Raw genomic sequence first — 22360 nt, 5'->3', positions numbered from 1 at the left:
CTCTCTCTAGATCTTTTTCTCTTTTTATGGATTTTATCTCTCTAGAGTCTTTCTCATTCTTTGATTTCATCACAGACCGTAGAATAAACTTGAGATGAAAATAAGATGATCCGAAATTGCTCTGAAATTCGTACGGTAGATCTGATCTCAGTCCGATCCTATTCAAAATTTATAACATTTGATTCATATTAAGTCATCCTGATAGGACCTCTGATGATCTCGATCATGATTGCCTCATCTAAAGGATACGAAGATTCTCTCTCTATTTTTTCTCTCTATTTTCTCTCTCTAAAATTTTTTCTCTCTTCATGGATTTTCTTTCTCTAGAAGTCTTTTGGATCAGTGGAGGATCCAGATACTTAGATAAATCCTAATTTTGATTAATCCTAAGAGAGGTTCTCGATTTGTGTATTAGAATTAATCATCGATAATTTCTCTATATGTGATTTTTATATTGATCAGGGTTATGAAGAAATGATTGTCTGCATATGATATCAAGTGAAATATTTTGTTAGAGAAATTCATAAATCAAAGAAGAACATTGATTTCTGTGCTTGGATCAGTCACCGGTAAAGGTAAGAATTCCTGTACATGATCACCATTATATATATGCTATTTTACTGTTGGTCTTGCATTATTAGTTTTGCATCGTCGGATTTGAGATCGATGAATTTATTATATCTGAGATACTGTTATTTGATTTTGAGCATTAGTATGTTATGTCAATATATATGTATCAGAGATTTATGGCATGATTATATGGATATGATATATCTGAATTGATAATAATGCAAGTCGAAATTGATTTGATGAAATCAACACAAAATGATTAAATGAAAAGAAAGAGATATATGGTATGGACTAGCCTTGTCATGTGAAACAGCCCGTCAGGAGCTTATGCCTGGGACAGCCCCCACTGGCTTACAGGTGGATCAGTCGATCAGGAGCTCATGCCTGGGACAGCCCGCCAGGAGCTTATACCTGGGACAGCCTCTCACGGGTTTTCGTACGTGGGACAGCCGGCCAGGAGCTCATCCTGGGACAGTCTTGAAAGGCTTTTAAGTGGATTCGATCTGGATGATGACTGAGGTATAGACTTGGATAGTCCAGAATCAGAAAGAAAAGGTAAAAAAATCATGTGATTATGAAAGGAGAAATGAAAGATAAGACATGAAATAATTGTTGAATAAAAGGGTTTTACCTGTTAACATATGATAATGCATCTATTTTAACAAGACAGAAAATTTATGGATGTTTGCATTATTCTGGACATTGAACATGAGATTTTATATTTTATTGCTTATGCTTATTTTCAGATTATATTACTATATCAGTATGATATGGAAATTCTTACTGGGCTGTAAAGCTCACACCCCTTCATCTTTCTTTTCTTCTCAGAGTTACAGGATGTTCATGATTGGCTATGGCTTAGATTTATGGGTGAGCAGATGGATAGATAGAGTGTCATAGTACCTAATCAGAGGATTGAAGAAATTTAATTTGTAATTGTGCAAAGTTTTATGAATTATTGTTGAAATAAATTGTTATGGATGTTAAGGTTGTAATGATTTAATTTGGCCTTGCATATTCTTTAGGGCTTGCTCTAAGGAGTGTGCGGCTATCATGTATCCGACCCGGGTGTTGGGTTCGGGGCATGACACCAGTGATGCATTCTAGCAATGGCTTGGTGTTGTGACAGTTAGCCTGCCACTGCCTCGGGTTTGCACTAAGATTCTTATCATTGCCACCATTGATGGGGTGCTTCCAATATTCCATGACCTTTGCAAGCATTGAACCAGTGACATTAGGAGAGAGGCAGCACTCTGAGTGCAGCTGTCGTGAATCATGTTCTTGATCATCACTAACTGTATGGCTATTGAAAGCTCTATCTAGATGAAGTCCAAAAAGAGACATAATTGGGTTGCCTCAATTGCTTGTTTATTGCTTAAAACTCATTGGATTCCCCGAGGACAATCCAACCTCATTTGATTGGATTAAGTTGTACAAGGAAGATGGCATGGATGTGCAATTGCTTACTGAAAGCCTTTTATTATGGAAAAGATCAAGGATGCAATATCTGAACTTGGAAGCATGGTATCGCCTGGACCTGATGGATTCATTAGGGCTTTTTGCAATATATTTTGGAATGACTCAAACGATGACGTCCTTGCTTTTTTGAGGAGTGAAACAATGGAATCCTAGACTTTTAAACCATGCATATCTTGCTTTTATTCCAATGAATGAAAGTCTATGTGAGCCAAAAAAAAAAAACTTTCGCCCCCATCAGTCTTTTGAATAGCCTATACAAAATCATAAAAAAATAGTTGCTTCGAGCCTGGCTAAGCTTCTCTCGGCTTTGGTAGATAATTATTTAATAGCTTTTATGTATATATGTATTTAAACATTATTTGTGTGTACGTGTGCTCAGCTATGTTTGTATTTATGCTTGTATGCATGCATATATTCCCCACTCCTAATGGACAATGCCCAATAGATGAGTTTATAAAGCCTCAATGAGATGTTTGATTAAATTAAGCAAATAATCTTGCATTCACTTGATTATAAGTTTTGCAAGACAAAAATATATTTCTTTTGCAAAATAATAATTATGTATTCCTATGTAAAATTCATTGTTAAGTATGAGTCTGAATATAAAACACAACTATCTATTTTAAGGGTGGAAAAAATTGGATACGGATCAAGTCGGTCAATCTTCGTATCTATCCTATACCCTTCTCAGATTAGGTTGAGTAAGGTAAAATGAAGTTGAAGCTTAGGTTGGGTATACCTGAAAACCCTCTCTTTCGATCCAAAATTTTCTCTTATCGAAATCTAAGAAACCCTCTGATCTTCCCCTCAGATCTCTCGGCTCTCCTTCCTACAAATCTCCAAAAAAGAGAAAAGGAAAACGCAGTGAAAAGCTTAAAAAAAAAATCCAACCATAGAGGGAAGCTTAGATGTCGATGATGACTAGGATTTTATTAGCCGAAGCTCAATTAGGTGGGTAAAAGTTTTATCTTTTAATTTTTGATATTTTCTTTGATTTCAAAGCTACCTCCTCTCCTTCTCCTCGCTTAGACGATGACTAGGGTTTTGTCAGTCGAAGAGGAAGCTTAGACGTCGATGATGGCTGAAGAACTATCTCCTCTCCCCTACCACTCAATTAGCGGTCCTTCAAGCTTTAAACCCTCATCATCTCATTAGAGCCGCCAACCCCTGCCACCTTGCTGCCCTCTTGGCCTTTGGCCATGGCTTCTGCATCGTCACTGTCGCCTGTGGCTCTACACTCGCTGTCTGTCTCCGCTCCACTCGCTTTGCTCGCCTCCACTCATCGCCTCTGCCATCACCAATCGAATAAGGAAGACAATAGCTAAGGTTTCAGGTGGGAGGCTTGGAGCGGCCAAATAGAAAAGCTTATGCTTTGTTTAGATTAGCCCTCATAAGGAAAAGGAAAGGAAAGGAAAGGAAGGGAGGGAAAGGGAGGAGGAACATCATCATTATTTAGTTAGCCCTCATAAGAGAAAGAAAAGGAGATTAAAAGATCATTGTACCTTAATTTTATTTTAAGATCTATGGTATTTTTGTCTTTTAATCTGTCACATATTTCTTTCCTTTTCGATTTTTTCAAATTGAGAGAATTAGAAAACTAGTTTAACGGACAGAAAAGGAGGGAGAGAGGTATCCCTCCTTTTCTCTCCCCCTCCCTTAAAAATTAATATCCAAACAAGAAAAAAGAAATCTCTCCCTTTCCTTTCCCTCTGAATCCCTCAATCCAAACAAAGCCTTAGACGAATATGATGGATAGGTCATTAGGGCTTTGTGTTGAGTATTTATATTATGATTTATTGGATTGAGTTTGGGGTGGGCATACTATTATTCGTATGCATCTTGAATCTATTTCAAAATTTTATTCTAAAATCTATACCTATCCCAGATTTTAATTGAGTCAAGTAAAATCCACACCATTTGGATTAGGTCGGGTATCTGATAGGTCGGAAAAAAATGCCACCCCTAGTCTATTTGCATTCCAACCAAAACATGGACTCTCCACTAGCTTATTTTAAGAAACTTATAAGTATTAGCTCTGATTTAAGAAAATTAAACGGTTATAAAAAAGTAGTGACGATTTATAATATATCTAATGCTGTAGCTCACAATCCAACCATTTTCGTGAAAATAAAATAAATTTTTATATTTTTCAAGTAAAGAAAAAATGGATTTTTCTAACGATTTAGCCAATTGTCTCTGATGTTTAGGTTAAATTCTAAAAAAATTTAATTTATATTAAAAAAAAAATTTCTCATCGACAAAAGAATTTCTTGATATTTAATATATAAAGTAATTATTTGTCTACTGTATCTGGTGGAGAAAAAATGCACAGTTTCATCAGATTGTGCCACATAACATAATTAATAAAAAAATAGATATTTAATGTAACTCAGCTTTTTTTTCAATTTTTTTCTAACCAAAATATCCTTTCTAATGTTATGATGTCTTATTGCTTTTTCATAGAATGTGATAAGATGTTACAGGATACAAACAGCATTATGACATCCTGTTAGTTTTTATAACATCCTGATACTTATTTTTAGGATGCAACAGGATGTCATAGGATACAAATAGAATGTTATGATATTATTATGATATCTTGTTAGTTTTTATAACATCCCAATAATTGTATATAGAATGCAACAGTCATAGAATTATAATAGGATGTCATAATATTATTATGATATTCTGTTAATTTTTATGACATCCCAATAATTATTTATAGAATATAATAAAATATCATAATATTATTATGATGTCATATTATTTTTTATAATATTCTGATTGTCACACCCTAAATCCAATATATGGATTGGGCACATGATACAGCCGCATATCCCCAAGAGTGTAATTCTAGAGTATATTTAAGGATTGATACATCTGAACCAAATATTTAATTTCAACAGATAAACATCCAAGACAAACCATATATTATATTTTTACTAAAAATTAAGATTATCTCAAAAATATATAGTTCAGATACATCTAGTATCATATATAGATTTAACTACTACTATCTTTCATCAAAAGTTCTAACTCAGTTCGATCTAGCTAGGTATTCTATGAGTTTGAAAAGAAAAAAAAAATAATATAAGCTAACAGTCCAGTAAGGATCTCGTAAGCATACACACACGTATGAAAGGATAGTAATTCTTCAATAAATATATCTATTGAGAAATAATGATCCAAATATCAAAAATTAACAATTGATTATTCATATGTCCATCTCAATAATAATACCAGGATGTTCACCAAATTTTAATATATAACAATTTAAATATATGCAATACCCTATCAAGAGCAACTTGGGTATACTCATCATATATAACCGAATCAGTAATTTCTATTCAACTAAGATTTCATTTCAATTGCTATTATTTTAGTTAACATTAATACTAAGCTATTATTCTTATTTATTACTTTATTATAATATATATAATATGGATTGAATTTGAATTTTCAACATTTGAACTGTTCATGGTCATGCTCTTGTCCGTAACTAACCATACTAAAATATCACGTTCTTATCTATGATGAAGCCATACTGATAAAAATATCATATTTTTGTTCGTGGTAAGATCATACTGACAAAAATATCATGTTTCTGTTCTGACGAGGCTATACTCATAAGAGTACCATGTTTCTACTCGTGGCAAATCATACTAATAAAAATACCATGTTTCTACCTATGATGAGACCATACTAATATCGTGACTAGTCCAGATACCCTGATTTTAATTCATTATGAATCACTCCTTTCATTTCATTATTCTTATTGGATTATAATTTATTTATATGTATATATTTTTTTATATAATTGACAAAATTTGAAATTATAAAAATCAAAGCTTGCAATACAATGTAAGTATACAATACCTACAATTTCGAGTATATGATGCCAAACATTTATGATTAATATAGATGGTTGTGATTAGAGATCCTTACCTCTAACAGCTAGCAAAATTCATCCAATATCAATCTGAACCGTGCACACCTAAAACATCCAATTAATCCTAAATCAACATTCGGTGCTAGAAAATTAAAAATCACTCTCTTTTCTAACTTACATGATTATGACCTAATTTTCTTAATTTCTAACATCCAATCTATCATTCTATCTTATTACAATAATCCATAATTAACTTAAGAGATTAATGGACTTTCTTAATTAGTAGGACCGAAAAGGACTCTATGTCGATCTTCTCCAACCATAAGATACTGCCCACCTATATATAAATCTAACTAAGTTAGAAAATAGGAAGTGAATAAAGTCAAGATTAGTCTTTGGTTTCAACTAATCATTAGCACAAGGACACAAGGATAGATTAAAGAAGGACACAAGATGTAGAGGAATTAAGAGAGAGACAGTAGAGGGCTTGATCCATCTTTGAGAAAAAGAGCAAAAGAACAAATAGATAACTAAGTCTATAGTTAAAAGAGAAAAGAAAAGAGAGTTATTCCTCTCTTGTGAAGAGAAAGATGGCCATATCCTCCTCTATTTGGCTACAACTTATGAGGAGGATTTCATCCTTTTTTCAAAACAGAAACTAATAAGGTGGCCTAGGTTTTACATCTTTACTTCATCACAGGCAACAAAGTCTAAGCAAATTAGCTGCTAATATAATTTCCATCCCACTTCTTTATGCGGCCAACTTGTTAATGCCAAATATAATTCCAAGTTGTTGGTTACTTATCACAAGCCTCGCCACTGTTCAGCTATTTGATCAATTCCAATGACTTGTTGGAATTGACGAGTCCATTAATATTTTTCAAGACCTTGGATATCTACTTTGCCTTTTGGTACTTGGCCTACTTATATTAATATAGATCATTAGTGCTTTGATATACATGTGGCTGATCTTATAATGGATGCTAAATCTTGGGATAGGCATCAGCTCGTAATATTTTTCTCTTCTAATATGATGATCTCTATTGAGGCTATTCCTATAGCACATGCTTTTGGTTTGATCAGCTAGCTTGGGGGCGCACTAAGCTGAATTGTATTTCTTTAGACGATGTGCAAATACCTGTACACAGTCACCTGTAGCTCACTTGAATTTCAATAGTATCTGAAAACTTTATATTCCCCAAGATTAAGATATTTTGTTGGAAAGTTTTTTGGGAAAGGCTGCCTAACAAATTATACTTCTGCTAAAAATATTCTACCTCCACCAACAAGTCTGTGATGTCTGTCAAGATGTTGAAAATTGTGCTTTTATCATTTTTACTTGATCTTTTACCAGATCTTGTTGGCAGTCGCTTACTCACATATGCTAAGTGCAATTTTATCCGTCTACTTTACCATCTTTTTTTCATTATTTGGATTCAGCCATGGTAGAACCTAGGCAGAAAGTTTTAATGGCATGCTGGCCTAGAAATTATGGTCAGTTCGCAATGCTTGAATGTTCAAATCTAAGTACATAACCCCTCTTCAACTGATTTGCCAAACTATTTCATTTCTTCATCCCCTTATACCCTCAATCTTGCACCCTATTTCTACTTCATCAAGGCACTGGGGTGGTCTTTCTTTCTAGCCATTGACTCATCTTCTAGCATTGACTCATCTTCTTGTCTCTTGCTACCCTCTCCCTTTGGAGTAATCAAGATCAACTTTATTCCTTCATCCAGCATTCCGTGGTATTGATCGATTATGTAATCTGTGATTATACTACTTCTTTAATTTTAACAAAAAACCAACAATTACATTATTCTTCAGTTCCTTATACAGTGCTTACTGCAACTTGGCTGGGCATGAAGACAGCTATTTAATAATGCAATGTCACTAAAATCTGGTTAGAAGAAGATTCTTTTACTATAGTCTCTTGGCTTTTAACCTTCTGTTTCTAGGATTCAGCATATTCCTTATTTCCAATTTATGCATGTGGAAATCTTCAACTACTTCTTTCAAAACTAGTCATATATATCGTAAGCAAACCGAGCTGCAGACTACATGGCTGCTGGAACCAAGCAGGGCCAAGTGCTTTGGTCCTCATCATGTCCACTATCGATATTTAGTTTTTCAAATATTGTAAGTTGATATTTGTGGAATTTATTTTCTTCATACATAGTAACATCATACCTAGCATGTCTGACTTACTTGACTTGCTGTATATCTGAGCCTTACCCCCATAGCATTATCACTAGCTTATTATTGTTGGCATTTTATTTCACTCATAAAATTTTGGGCCAGCTTTTCATATAGTCAAATTTGTAGGACTTTATTTAACTCATCTTCACACAGGAGTGCTGCTTTCTCTGATTTTTTTCGACCTTATATGGAGGTGTTTCCAATCACTATTATTTATTTCCTACTACATGCTTTTCACAGGCTCTTATTTGCACATTGAAATCTTCTTGGTTAAGATGCTTTATATGTTATTAAATAGGGTGCTCAGGCTCTACTAAGGCCTTGTATATCTTGAAGTTTCACAGTTCTACAATCAATAGATCCAGCCATTTTATATTCAATTTTTGCCAACTCAGGTTTGTTCACCATGCAGTGCTATATCCTCAGCCAATCATAGAAGGTCGGGATAATGCTTTACACTTGAATTCTACTATGAAAATATTTCTAAATTTATCCATTCAGATGCACCTCACAGTCACTCATTATATCTACAAAATACTAGCTTCATCATTATTTCTCTACACTTACTGCTGTTGGGGAATCAAGATATGGCTACTTTGCTCATGGCTTCATCATCCAGATACTTGCTTACGTCATAATCCACAAAGATAGGATCTTTCAATCTATATTCTTGTGCTACTTCAAACTTCGACCGCTATTCCACGTCTGTATTTAACTTAAAAGACTATAGGACTTACTTTGGACTATCAAGTTCTTCTATATATTTTTCAAAGCTATTATCAACATTTACTACTGCTGTATTATCACTGACAGGCTTGAATTTTATGGTTCTTGTAACTTGATTTTACATTTTGCTCTATCTGTTTATAGAAACTTTCTTCTCTTTTTCTACTTGTCTATGTTCCTACTTATGTTTGATCATAGGAGATTTTGATCTTTTTATTTTTAATATTGTGTAATTAGCTATTTTTCATTATATCATTCTCAATTTTTTTTAATGCACAATCTTTGGCTCCACTATTTACCAAAAAAATAAAAAAAAATTCAAGACAAGAATTTAGATTTAGGGCTTACCTATGCAGAGAATGAAGAAGAGATGGGTTGGCATCCAGCACGGAGGAAGAGAAAAAGAAGAAGAGAGAAAGAAGACATGGGTAAGAGAGAGGCGGGAGAGAGATGGAGTGCGTAAGAGATAGGGGAAGCAAGAAAAAAAGGAGAGAGAGAGCTCATGGTGTGTATGGGAAAGATAGAGATAAAAGGAGCTAGGGAGGGCATGGGAGAAAAGGAAGAGATCGTAATGGGAGGGGCATGGGGAAGGCACCAGGATTTTTATCGCATAGAACAAAGATAAATCCTCTGTTCCACTCCTACCTGATAACACTTCAATAAGCGGCTAGCCAAGTAGGCCAGCTGAGCTGGACCTTACAAAGATAATTGTTTATAGGATGCAACAGAATATCATAGGATTGCAATAGAATATCATAATATTATTATGGCATCCTATTAGTTTTGTAATTTTAATAATTATTTATAAGATATAACAGGATTCATAGGATTGTAACAAGATGTCATAATATTATTATGACATCTTGTAAATTTTTATGATATTCGATAATTATCTATAAGATGTAACATGATATCATAGTATTACAATACATATCATAATATTATTATGACGTCTTATTAGTTTTTATGACATCCTGATAATTATCTATAGGATGCTACAGAATATCATAGGATTGTAACAGGATATCATAATATTATTGAGACATAAATCTAATATCTCTATCTGATATTATGGAATCTGAAACTCCATGCAATCTTACAATTTGTTCAATATACAAACTGGCTAACTTCTCTAATGACATCCTAACTCTAAAGGGAAGAAGTGAGCTAACTTTGTCACTCGATCAATGATCATCCATACAGCATTATTATCTTTAGAAATTCTAAATAGACTCATAATAAAATCCATAATTATATGTTCCTATTTTATTGAGGAATAGAAAGAGATTGCAAAGGTCTTATAGGTCTCTAATGCTCAGCCTTTACTTGCCAATATATTAAACACTGAGCTACATGTTGTGCAATGTCGACCTTCTTCATGCCACTCCAAAAATTTTTTGTAAATCCTGATATATTCTAGTACCTCCAGGATGTTTGGTATAAGTAGAGCTATGGGCTTTTTTGAAAAATATCTTTCTTCAATTCTGAATTTTTAATGACACAAAGTCTTTGCCAAATCTTAAGAGCCATCTTTATGAATTTGAAATTCTACTTGAGCTTCAGATTCTACCAATATTTTGATCTTCTGGAGTTCTGGATCTTTACTCTGATATGCTTTAATTCTTTCAATCAAAGTAGGTTGTACTATGCAATTAGTAATTTGAAAGTTGGCATTGTATAGGTGTACTTCAATACACAACCTTTCCAAATCTACCAAGATAGTTTTCTGCGAAGTAATTAAATTGCCAATTTAGTTCATGATTTCCTACTCAAAGTATTGGCTACTACTTTTGCTTTTCTTGGTTGATAATCGATAATGAGATCATAATCTTTTAGCAACTCCAACCATTTTTCTACCTTAAATTCAATTCTTTTTGGATAAATATATATTTCAAACACTTATGATCAGTATAAATCTTGCAAGGCTCTCCATATAATAATATCTCATATTTTTAGAGCAAAAACTACAGCTGCTAATTCTAAATCATAGATGGGATAATTCTGCTCATAGTATTCAGTTATCTGGAGGCATAAACAATTATTTTTCATTTGTATCAAGACATAGCCTAGGCCCTTCCAAGAACGTCGCTATACATAGTGAAACCTCCCATTCCAGATGGAATGATCAATATTGAGCTATCATCAATTATTTTTAATTCCTAGAGCTCTGCTTACACTCCTTGTCCATTCCAATTTCATTCGTTTTTAATTAGACGAGACAAAGGCATAGCAATACAAGAAAATCCTTCAATAAATCTATGATAATAGCCAGCTAATCTCAAAAAACTATGTACTTTAGATACATTAGTAGGATGATTCTATTCAGCTACTGCTTCTATTTTTTTGGATCAATAGAAATATCATTTTGGATGTCACATGCCCAAGGAAGGCGACACTGTCGAGCTAAAATTTATACTTTTGGAGCTTTGCATAAAATTTCTTTTCTCTAAGAATTTGCAACACTATCCTTAAATGTCCTCATGTTTTTGTGGATTCTTCGAATTGATCAAAATATCATTAATGAATACTGACAAATTGGTTTAGATAGAGTTTGAATATTCTGTTCATCAGATCCAAAAGGTTACAGATGCATTAGTCAATCCAAAAGGTATGACCAAAAATCATAATGTCCATATCTTATTCTAAAAGCTTTCTTAGACACATCACTAGCCTTAATCTTTAATTGATGATAGCCAGAACGAAGGTCAATTTTTAAAAAAACTTGTGCTTCCTATAACTGATCAAACGGATCATCAATTTTCAGCAAGAGATATTTGTTTCTTATTATTATCTTATTCAACTCTCGATAATCAATACAAAGCTGAAAGCTTCGATCTTTCTTCACAACTAGTGCGGGAGCATCCCAAGAGATACATTGGGCCAGATGAAGCTTTATTCAATAATTCTTGCAATTGTTCCTTCAACACTTTTAATTCAATAGAGCCATTTTCTATAAGGAGTCTTAAATATGAATCAGTTCTTGAAACCAAATTGATATAAAACTTAATCTCCCCTCTAGAGTAACCCTAGAGGTTCCTTAAGAAAAACATCAAAAAAATTTTTTAACTAAAATATCCTCTAGCTTCTATTTCTTTTGTCGAGTATCTCTTACTGCAGCTAAAATCCTTCACATCCCTTCCTCAGAACTTCCTAACTTATAGATGGATACTAACTTTAATGGAAAATTTGATCCTCTATCGGTGAAGCTAAATTTTGGTTGGCTTGGAATATGAAAGTTCATTATTTTCTTAAAACAGTCTATAGTAGCATGATATGCAGCTAACCGATCCATATCAAAGATTAAATCAAAATCTCTCATCTTCAATGCTAGTAGGTCAACCACCATTTCTCTATCTATAATACTAAGGGTGTAAGATTTGCAAAAAGAATCCACTACAATAGTATCACTACTCAGAGTAGAGACTCCTAAATCAAACTCAAATGGCACAGATAGAATCTCACTATTCCTCTAATAAAATTAGCTGATATAAAAGAATGTGTAGCATCAGGATCAAACAGAACATGAGCATAATTAGATGATATCTTGATCATACATATTTCACATTCTCAATTGTAACTATAATTCTAACTTATTGAGTTTCTATATGGGATCTACTAATCAAATATAATAAAAGAAAAATAGCATTAGTAAATACATGTTACTATAGAATTGGAGCATTTGCATCCTATTAAGTACATCAACTCTCCCTTCATCCTCCTTGTTGTGGTCTTGATTGAGAAGCTTGACTAGTTGGAATGCCTATGTAGGTTGATACTTTAGTCATACCATAAGCTCCCTCCTCTTAGACATACATTTGCTTTATAGCCTGACTGGCCACAATTATAACATACCCCTACAAATCCTATACAATCTCTTATAAAGTAAGATCCTCCACACCTATGGCATTGGAGAACATATGAGGGCAGCCTTCTATCTCTTGAAATCATAGTGACTGGCCTCTTGTCCCTTGATTCAACCATCCTGCTATTTTGACCTTGAGGACCACTCAGTCTAGTCGTCTGTTTCAATATTCCATTTTTTTTTACTTGGTATCTGATGTATTGTATTTTTATAGTAATTATTATTATTAGTTTTTAATGATTTTGATGAAATTGGTATAATAATTAACTAAATAAATGTAAGAACCTGATATGTTTTATGTCAATTGCAGGTAATTGAGCCAAGTCACACCTAATTGGGCTTAACCATATTTTAAAGGTCAAATTAAGTGAAATTGGTTGAGTCTGATTCAGTAGGGTTTGTCATCCAGAGTCATCAGGTCTTGCATCAAAATCAGAGTCCACCTCAAAGCAGAATAACCAAATCAAGATATCAATGGACCCCACACCTTATCCTTTTTGGCATCATCAGTCAGAAAAGAAACTAGAGGTGCAGGAAATAAATCATGCAGTTAATCTCTCCCATCTAGTCAACCAATCTAAATTCTGGATATTTTGGTGTGAGGACCCCTAAAAGGCAAGCTACAGGACTCCAAATTGAGCAAGATTAGATCCTACAAAATTTTGAGAGAAGCAAGAAAGGAACATAATTTACAGAATTAAATTTGAATTCCAGATGAGGTGGCTACAGTAAGTTGAAGTTGGTAACAATGTTGGACACAACAAGAAACACCCGATACATCCAGATTCTTCTTAGTGTTTCTTGGCACAAAGATCTGATATGGCAACCAATTTTGGGTGGCAAAGAGCTATCTTGAAAAAAATTAAATGAAAAAAAATCAGAGTCCAAACTAATTCTGCATGAGGAGCAAACTTAGAAAGAATTGGAATCAATTCTTGAAAAACTTGATTTGGGCAGCCGAAATCTTACTTTGTTTTGCAGATTTTGTGGATCCAGGAAGGAAAAAATTCTTCTTCTCTAATTAACCATGCCTCCTTTCCTTCTTTTACTATAGAAATCATAATAAAATCAAAAAATTTGGGAAGCATAAGGAGTAGATGGCTGGTGGTTGCTTAAAACCTATCCAAAGGAGGAGAGATTCTATACCAAATAGAAAGAATGATATATAGAATAAAATTATGAAAAAAAATACCACCTTAATCCTAGCCCTAGCCCTATTTAAGGATCGAAAAACACCAGCAAAAGGGAGAGGAGAATCATCTTTGAAAGCTAGAAATCAAGCAAGGAGAGTTTGGAGTATTTGGAAGATTTGAAGAGAAGATTCATTCGGCTCTGCAATTCCTTCAGAATTTTTAATTCTTTCTCTTGTTTACTTTGAATTTATTTTTTAGAACTCATTGTTAGGATGATTTTGGAGTTTTATTCAAGCAAACTTAAGTTTGATTTTGATATGATGAAAAGCGAAATTTCTAGCTAGGGTACCTGATGTAGCTTGGATTTAATTTCAATTCCAAAATTTGTATTAATTTTCTTTGTTAATGTAATTGTTTGTTATTTATACTTAATACTTTTAAGTATTATTATCTTTAGTACTTGATTGATTTCGATTTATAATTGATACTGAGAAGGAAGATTATAAATTGGAGTTAATAACAAATATCATAGAAATAATAATTGGAGCGGGAGCAGAAGATTTGACCTGTGGGATCTTGAAAATAATCACTGTGCTTATTGAACTAATTGAAATCTATTTTACTATTGAAAGATAGATTATAGATTTTAATTAGTATATTTAATAAGACTCGAGAGAGATTATTAAATAATTTAAGATTATTTATCCTTGCATTAATAATTAAATTTAGATTATTAATCGAAATAGCTGGAATTGATAATTGGTCTAAGTAAAATCAGATATACCCTAGTGCTTTATCAATCAAATTTTGATTCAGCTTTCATTGAGTTCTTTAGAGTTAATTTTATTTTTCACTGTCATTCAATTTCGATCGTTTAGATATTAGTAAAATTAGCATTCATTTTTGATAATTAAACTCAGTCCTCATGGAAACGATCTCTTATTTATCATTATATTACTTGAGCGATTTCGTGCACTTGCGAAATAGGCTATCAAGTTTTTGGCGCCGTTGCGGGGACTGGTGCTTTAATATCAAGAATAGTTGATTTTACTAGTAATCTAGATATTTATTTCTTAGATATTTATAAAAAAAAAATTACTGATATTTCATAACGCTTAACTAATATAGTATAACCAAAAATATTTAAAAAAAAAAATCAAACTTGATTGGACATCTTGTTTCTTTGCATTGCATCTCCATAATTAACTTTAAGGGCACTTAACCCATTAATCAGATAAGGTGGGGATTTGATCACCCTTCCTTAGCCCAAAAATCACATCCTTCATTCTGCATAATCTAGACCTTAATCTAAAATCAATTAAACATTAGCCCTAGGATATTCGAGCTCAATAGGACAAGAAAGCCCTAAAGTTAGACCGGGTTCGAATTGATTAATTGCTCGGTGTCTAAGGCAAGTGGTTTAAGAAGGTGGTTTTCAATTGGTTCCGTTGTCTGACCTGACCAACTCAGTTGGTGTCTAAGGAAAGCAACAAGCAGGGGACCTCCCACATCTTACACTTACCTGGCCGAGACAGTTAGTCAGTTTTGGGCTTGGAGTGCTTGAAGACGATCTTGGAACAGTTAGGAGCTGTCTAGATCTAGGTTAACCCTAGGATAGAAAGTTCATTTTGTGCTAACTTGTTTGCCATTAAAATTTAAACCTAATTAAAATACTCTTCTCTTTCATCTCTAGATTTAGGACTCCTTAGGACTCATTTCTAGAACTCTTTTTTCTCTCTTTCTTCTTCTCTCTTCTCTTAAAAAAAATAAAATAAAAAAATAAAATAAAAAAAGGGATAATAATCTTTCAAAATTACAACTCGAAAAAGAGAATCGGGTCGACTTGTGAGAATTGAATCAAACTCCATTTCAAGTCAAGAAATTGAACGCACTTGTAAACAAAATATTAAAGCAGTCAGAGAAGGAAAGAAATCTGAGGTAAAAGTAGATCCAGAAATGGCTGAAGATCCAAGAAGAGAAGTAATCCTAGTAGGGAATAATGAGGTTGCTAGAGAGGCAAACCCCAGGGCACTGCGGGATTATGCTATGCCTACCGTGAATGGAGCTTCATCTAGCATCACAAGACCACCTGTGCAAGCAAACAACTTTGAGATCAAGCCTGCTTTGATCCAAATGATCCAGACAGCGGTTCAGTTTGGAGGATTGCCCAATGATGACCCAATGCGCACATTGCAAACTTCTTGGAGATATGTGATACCCTTAAGCATAATAGAGTGTCAGATGATGCAATTCGGCTAAGATTGTTCCCGTTTTCACTTAGAAACAAAGCTAAAGCATGGTTACAGTCTCTTCCTGCTGGCTCGATCACCACTTGGAATGACTTAGCACAAAAAATTTTGGCAAAATTCTTTCCACCTGCTAAGACTGTCAAGTTGAGGACTGACATCCAAAACTTCGTGCAATTCGATATGGAGACCTTATATGAAGCCTGGGAAAGGTTCAAGGATTTGCTTAGGAGGTGTCCACACCATGGGCTGCCTAAATGGTTGGTTGTGCAAACCTTCTACAATGGGCTGAACAACCATACCAGAATTAATATTGATGCTGCTGCTGGAGGTTCATTGATGGGAAAGTCGCTTGATGAGGCCTATGATCTTTTGGAGGAAATGGCCAACAACAATTACCAATGGCCCAATGAGAGAAACATGGCGAGGAGACCTGCTGGGATTCATGAGATAGACGCTATTACTGCACTCAATGCAAAGGTAGACACTCTTTTCAAAAAATTAGATCATTTGTCTATTAATGCTATCAATACTTGTGTGCAGACCTGTGAGATGTGTACTGGGCAACATGCTACTCGAGATTGCCCGATTGACAGCTCATTCATGCCTCCAGTACAAGAACAAGTGCAATATGTGGCAAACCAAGGAAGGCAACAGAATAATCCATACTCAAACACCTACACGCCTGCCTGGAAGAACCATCCAAATTTTTCTTGAAGAAATCAACAGCAACAACAGAATCATCAGAATAGAGGACCACCTGATTTTCCACAGCAAGAAAAGAAGTCTAACCTGGAAGAATTGGTTGCAACTCTCACCAAGGCCACTACTGATTTCATAGGTGAAACTAAGGCAAACTTTCAAAACCAGCAAGCTGCCATTAAAAACTTGGAAATACAAATGGGACAGTTGGCCAACATGATAGCTAACAGAACTCAAGGGTCATTGCCTAGCCATACTGAAACGAACCCGAAGGAGCATGTGAAGACAATTACCTTGAGGAGTGGAAAACAACTAGGGGAACAACAAGGGAAAGAGCCTGTTAAAGAACAAGTAAAGGAACAAACTCAAGAAGAGACTATGGTCAAAGAGAAGCTAAAAGAGAAAAAGAAGAGCCAGTAAAGCCCTACAATCCACCAGTTCCTTTTCCTCAAAGGCTCAAGCAAAGTAAGGATGACAAGAACTTTCTGAAGTTTTTGGAGGTCTTCAAGAAACTACACATAAATATTCCATTTGCGGAGGTATTAGCTCAGATGCCTAGCTATGCCAAATTCTTGAAGGATATCCTTTCCAAAAAGAGAAGGCTAGAGGACCATGAGACAGTCATGCTCACCGAAGAGTGCAGTACAATCATTCAGAACAAGTTGCCATCAAAATTAAAGGATATAGGGAGTTTTACAATTCCATGCAATATTGACAATATCGAATTCACTAAAGCATTGTGCGATTTAGGTGCTAGCATTAACTTAATGCCTTTATCTGTTTTCAGGAAGCTTGGACTAGGGGATGTGAAACCGACCAGTGTCTCATTACAACTAGCTGATCGATCAGTGACATATCCTAAAGGCATAGTGGAGGATGTATTAGTCAAGGTGGATAAATTTATCTTCCCAATGGATTTCATTGTCTTGGATATGGAGGAAGATAGAGAGGTTCCTTTGATATTGGGACGTCCATTCCTTGCAACTGGCAAGGCACTTATAGATGTCCATGAGGGTAAGCTTACTTTAAGAGTGGGACAAGAAAAGGTAATTTTTAACATGCTTAATTCTTCTAAATATCCTCTTGAGAATGATGAATATTTTAGATTAGATGTGATTAATAAATTTGTTAGTGAAATAATTGATAATTCTGAATATGACTTGATTGATGGTGTTAAAAATAAACAGCATGTTGATGTATTAAATGATGTTGAGAAAATAAGGATTCAGTAGAGGCTAAGCCAAACCCCAAGCTTGAGCTTAAGCAGCTCCCTTCTCACTTAAGATATGCATTCTTGGGAGACTCATCTATTTTTCCTGTCATTATATCTGCTCATTGTCTGCTGAACAAGAGAAAAAATTATTGCATGTGTTGAACAAGCATAAGAAAGCACTAGGCTGGTCTATTGATGATATTAAGGGAATTAGTCCCAGTATATGCATGCATAAAATTTTAATGGAAGAAAACTACAAACCTTCAATTGAGCATCAACTAGGTTAAATCCTAATATGAAGGAAGTAGTTAGAGCTGAAGTAATGAATTACTTGATGCAGGAATTATCTACCCTATTTCTGATAGTAGTTGGGTGAGTCCTGTTCAAGTAGTTCCTAAGAAAGGGAGATGACTGTTATTAAAATAATAAAAATGAGCTGATACCCACTAGAACAGTCACTGGTTGGCGTGTGTGTATTGATTATAGGAAGTTAAACAAAGCCACACGAAAGGACCATTTTCCTTTGCCTTTTATTGACCAGATGCTTGAGAGATTGTCCGGATATCCCTTCTACTATTTTTTAGATGGTTATTCAGGATATTTTTAAATTCTATTGTACCTGAGGATCAAGAAAAAACTACATTTACTTTCCATATGGAACATTTGCATATAGGAGAATGCCATTTGGGTTATGTAATGCACCTGCAACTTTTCAAAGATGTATGATGTCTATATTCTCTATATGGTTGAAAAATTCATTGAAATCTTTATGGATGATTTTTCAATTTTTGGTCCTTCTTTTGATATGTGTTTGACTAACCTCTCCCAAGTTCTACAGCTTGTGAAGAAACTAATCTTGTGTTGAACTGGGAGAAATGTCATTTTATGGTGCAGGAAGGAGTAGTTTTAGGCCATAAGATTTCATCTAGAGGGATAGAAGTAGACAAAGCAAAGGTGGAGGTCATTGAAAATTACCACCACCAACATCTGTTAAAGGAGTGAGGAGTTTCTTAGGGCATGCTGGCTTCTATAGAAGATTTATAAAAGACTTCTCTAAAATTACCAAACTCTTTGTAATTTATTGATCAAGGATGCACCTTTTAAAATTACTGATGAGTGTTTGGTTGCTTTTAACAGGTTAAAGAGAGAATTAATCTCAGCTCCTATCATCACTGCACCTGACTGGAATCTACCATTTGAACTCATGTGTGATGCAAGCGACTATGCTATAGGAGCAGTCTTGGGACAAAGAAAGGAGAATAGACTTCATGTGGTGTACTATGCGAGTCGAATACTGAATAATGCACAGTTGAACTATGCCACCACAGAGAAAGAGTTGCTCGCCATTATTTTTGCTTTTGATAAATTTAGCCATATCTTATAGGAGCAAAAATAATAGTTTATACTGATCACTCAGCAATTAAATATTTACTTGAAAAGAAGGATGCGAAACCGAGACTAATTCGTTGGGTGTCTTATTGCAGGAATTTGACTTGGAGATTAGGGACAAGAAAGGAGCAGAAAATCTTGTAGCAGATCACTTGTCTCGGTTAGAGTTAAGTAAAGAAATTGAGAACACTGAGGTACCCATTAATGAGTCATTCCCTGATGAGCAATTATTTGCATTACTCACATCTAGTACACCTGGTATGCTGATATTGTTAATTTTAAGGCATGTGATATTATTCCTCCGGAATTTAATTACCAGTAAAAAAAATTTTTACATGATGCAAAATATTATTTTTGGGAGGATCCATATTTATATAAGTATTGTCCAGATCAGCTTATTAGAAATGTGTGCCTGATAATGAAATTAAAAATATTTTAAAACACTGCCATTCATTAGAGTGTGGAGGCCATTTTGGACCCAACAAAACAGCTGCTAAAGTATTACAGTGTGTTTTTATTGGCCTAACCTGTTTAAAGATGCTATTGCTTTTGTTTCTTCTTGTGACCGATGTCAAAGAACTGAAAATATTTCTTTTAGACAGGAAATGCCACTAACCAATATCCTTGAAGTAGAACTGTTCGATGTGTGGGGATTAGATTTTATGGGGCCTTTTCCACCTTCTCATTCAAATCAATACATCCTGGTGGCGTGGATTATGTATCCAAATGGATTGAGGCAGTAGCACTTCCCTCTAATGATGCAAGAGTGTGCTCAAGTTCTTAAAGAAATACATATTCACACACTTTGGTATTCCAAGAGCTATCATCACGGATGGAGGTAAGCATTTTTGTAATCGTTATTTGGATTCTCTATTGACAAAATACGGTGTTACTCATCGTGTAGGAACACCATATCATCCTCAAACAAGTGGACAAGTAGAGATCTCCAACCGTGAAATTAAAAGAATATTGGAGACTACTGTCAACTCATCAAGAAAGGACTGGTCCCTAAAATTAGATGATGCGTTATGGGCATATAGAACAGCATTCAAAATGCCAATTGGGATGTCCCCGTATCGTCTAGTTTATGGAAAAGCATGCCATTTACCTGTGGAGCTAGAGCATCGAGCTTACTGGGCAACTAGGTTGCTAAATTTCAATATGGAAGCTGCTGGGGAGAAAAGGTTATTACAGCTTAATGAACTTGATGAGTTCCGCCTCCATGCATATGAAAATGCAAGAATTTACAAGGAGAGAACGAAAAGATGGCATGACAACATATTGTGAGGCTGAATTCCAAGCAGGACAAAAGGTGTTGCTGTATAACTCCGTCTAAAGCTATTTCCAGGCAAGCTCCGGTCTAGGTGGTCAGGTCCATTTGAGATTATACAAGTTTTTCCACATGGAGCTGTTGAGCTGAAGAGTGGTGATAGGACCTTCAAGGTCAATGGGCAAAGGTTGAAGGAATACATAGATGGAGGATTTGAGCAACCAAAAACCTCCATATCACTGACATAATGCATTGGGATAGTCAAGCTAACGACTATAAACTAGCGCTTCTTGGGAGGCAACCCAAGCAAAATTTTTTTATTTTCTTTATTTTTTGAGTCAATTTTAATCCTCACTATATTTTCAAGGTTTGAATGGACGTTGTTCACTTTTTGTAGGCACATTGAAGAAGACAAGAGAGATGAAATGACTGAGGACGAGTTGCAAACTCGCACAAGCGCATAGGCACGCTACAAAGGGGAGTACCCTAACCTTTAAGAATGCCTTGCTATAATATGTATTGTGATGATGATCTTGTCATTGAGCACAATGTCCAATTCAGATTTGGGGGTGCATTTGCATGAGCATTTCGTGTTAATAATATAGGATTGCCATTATGTTTGCATCTTTATCTTTATTTTTTAATAAAATTTAATTAAAAAAAAATGGAATGTTGATTCATTGATCACTTGTAAGGATATAGAGGGGGACAATTTTACTTTTGTGTTATTGTTTGGCTATCTTAGCTTTAAATTTGGAAGTCAAATTCAGGGATTGACTTTTTAAACTTGTAAATACTTAAATAAAATCTCGTATAGGAGATAGTTACTTTGCTTCGCCAATCCTATTTGTGAGCTTTGTTGCAATAAAATGTAGACAATTTACTTGGGAGAAATGATATAGGCATTCCTTTGGCATACCCTTTTTGACCCCTTGTATTTTCTTTTCATCCTATCTCATATCTACTGTTCATATTTTTTGAGAATAAATTGATTATAATGGTTAGAGCATACTGAATTTTTAGTTTTCTTCCATTCAAAAAAAAAAAAAAAAAGCAAATCTACTCCGCTGTTTCAAGTTGCCTAGTAACTAGGAGCATTCATGAGCCCCATGTTTGCTTTTACGTCAAACAGTGACTTGAATTATGAGTATGCAAAGCACTTTGAGTATATGACTTGCTGAGTAACCGGGTGCCTTCATCCCAATGTCGGTATTCGCGTAAAAAGGCAAATGATGACTTAAGGAAGAGTGCCAAAGTGTATAGGCTGTTCTAAAATATAAAATAAAATAAATAAAGGAAGGGATGTAAAGTATAAGTAATTGAGTATGCTCTGATTTATTGTGGTTGATTTATTTTCACTTATGTGACCATAACCATCATTCTTGTTGCTTGCTTTCCATTTTTTAACCCGAAAAAGTCCTATTGATCTCTTGAGTACGTTGTTTGCACTATTGGAGATGGGCTGATAGGATTTTGCATTCAGGATTGGATGTTTGAACCGAATTATTTTATTAAAACCTAAAGGAAGCAGGGTAGCTATTGATTGTGCGTAATTTTGTTTGAGTATGAATGAGTTTGGAATAGTTAGCTTGTGGGTTTGCCTTTCGATTTTGGGTTGAGGTGGTTAAGCCATGGCATTTGGGTATTACTCCTTTGTGTCTAGATGGATTTTGAGTATATTA

General features: G+C 34.6%; 1 protein-coding gene and 1 non-coding gene across 2 annotated transcripts in view; both read right to left on the bottom strand.

The window, feature by feature from the left end:
• Positions 1 to 3192: 3192 nt before the first annotated feature.
• Positions 3193 to 22360, bottom strand: part of LOC109506064 (pentatricopeptide repeat-containing protein At4g20770) — a 34299-nt gene continuing 15131 nt past the window's right edge. Inside the window, 1 exon segment of the mRNA XM_073260948.1 lies at positions 3193 to 3337. Coding sequence (XP_073117049.1) covers positions 3193 to 3337 — 145 coding nt within the window.
• On the bottom strand, positions 16249 to 16355 carry LOC140859543 (small nucleolar RNA R71). The gene has a single exon (XR_012143080.1). It is a non-coding gene; the product is annotated as a small nucleolar RNA R71 (small nucleolar RNA).

Source organism: Elaeis guineensis, chromosome 7 (assembly GCF_000442705.2).
Source record: "Elaeis guineensis isolate ETL-2024a chromosome 7, EG11, whole genome shotgun sequence".
In the NCBI taxonomy this organism is placed as follows: Eukaryota; Viridiplantae; Streptophyta; class Magnoliopsida; order Arecales; family Arecaceae; genus Elaeis; species Elaeis guineensis.
This window is presented reverse-complemented; position numbering and strand designations above follow the sequence as displayed.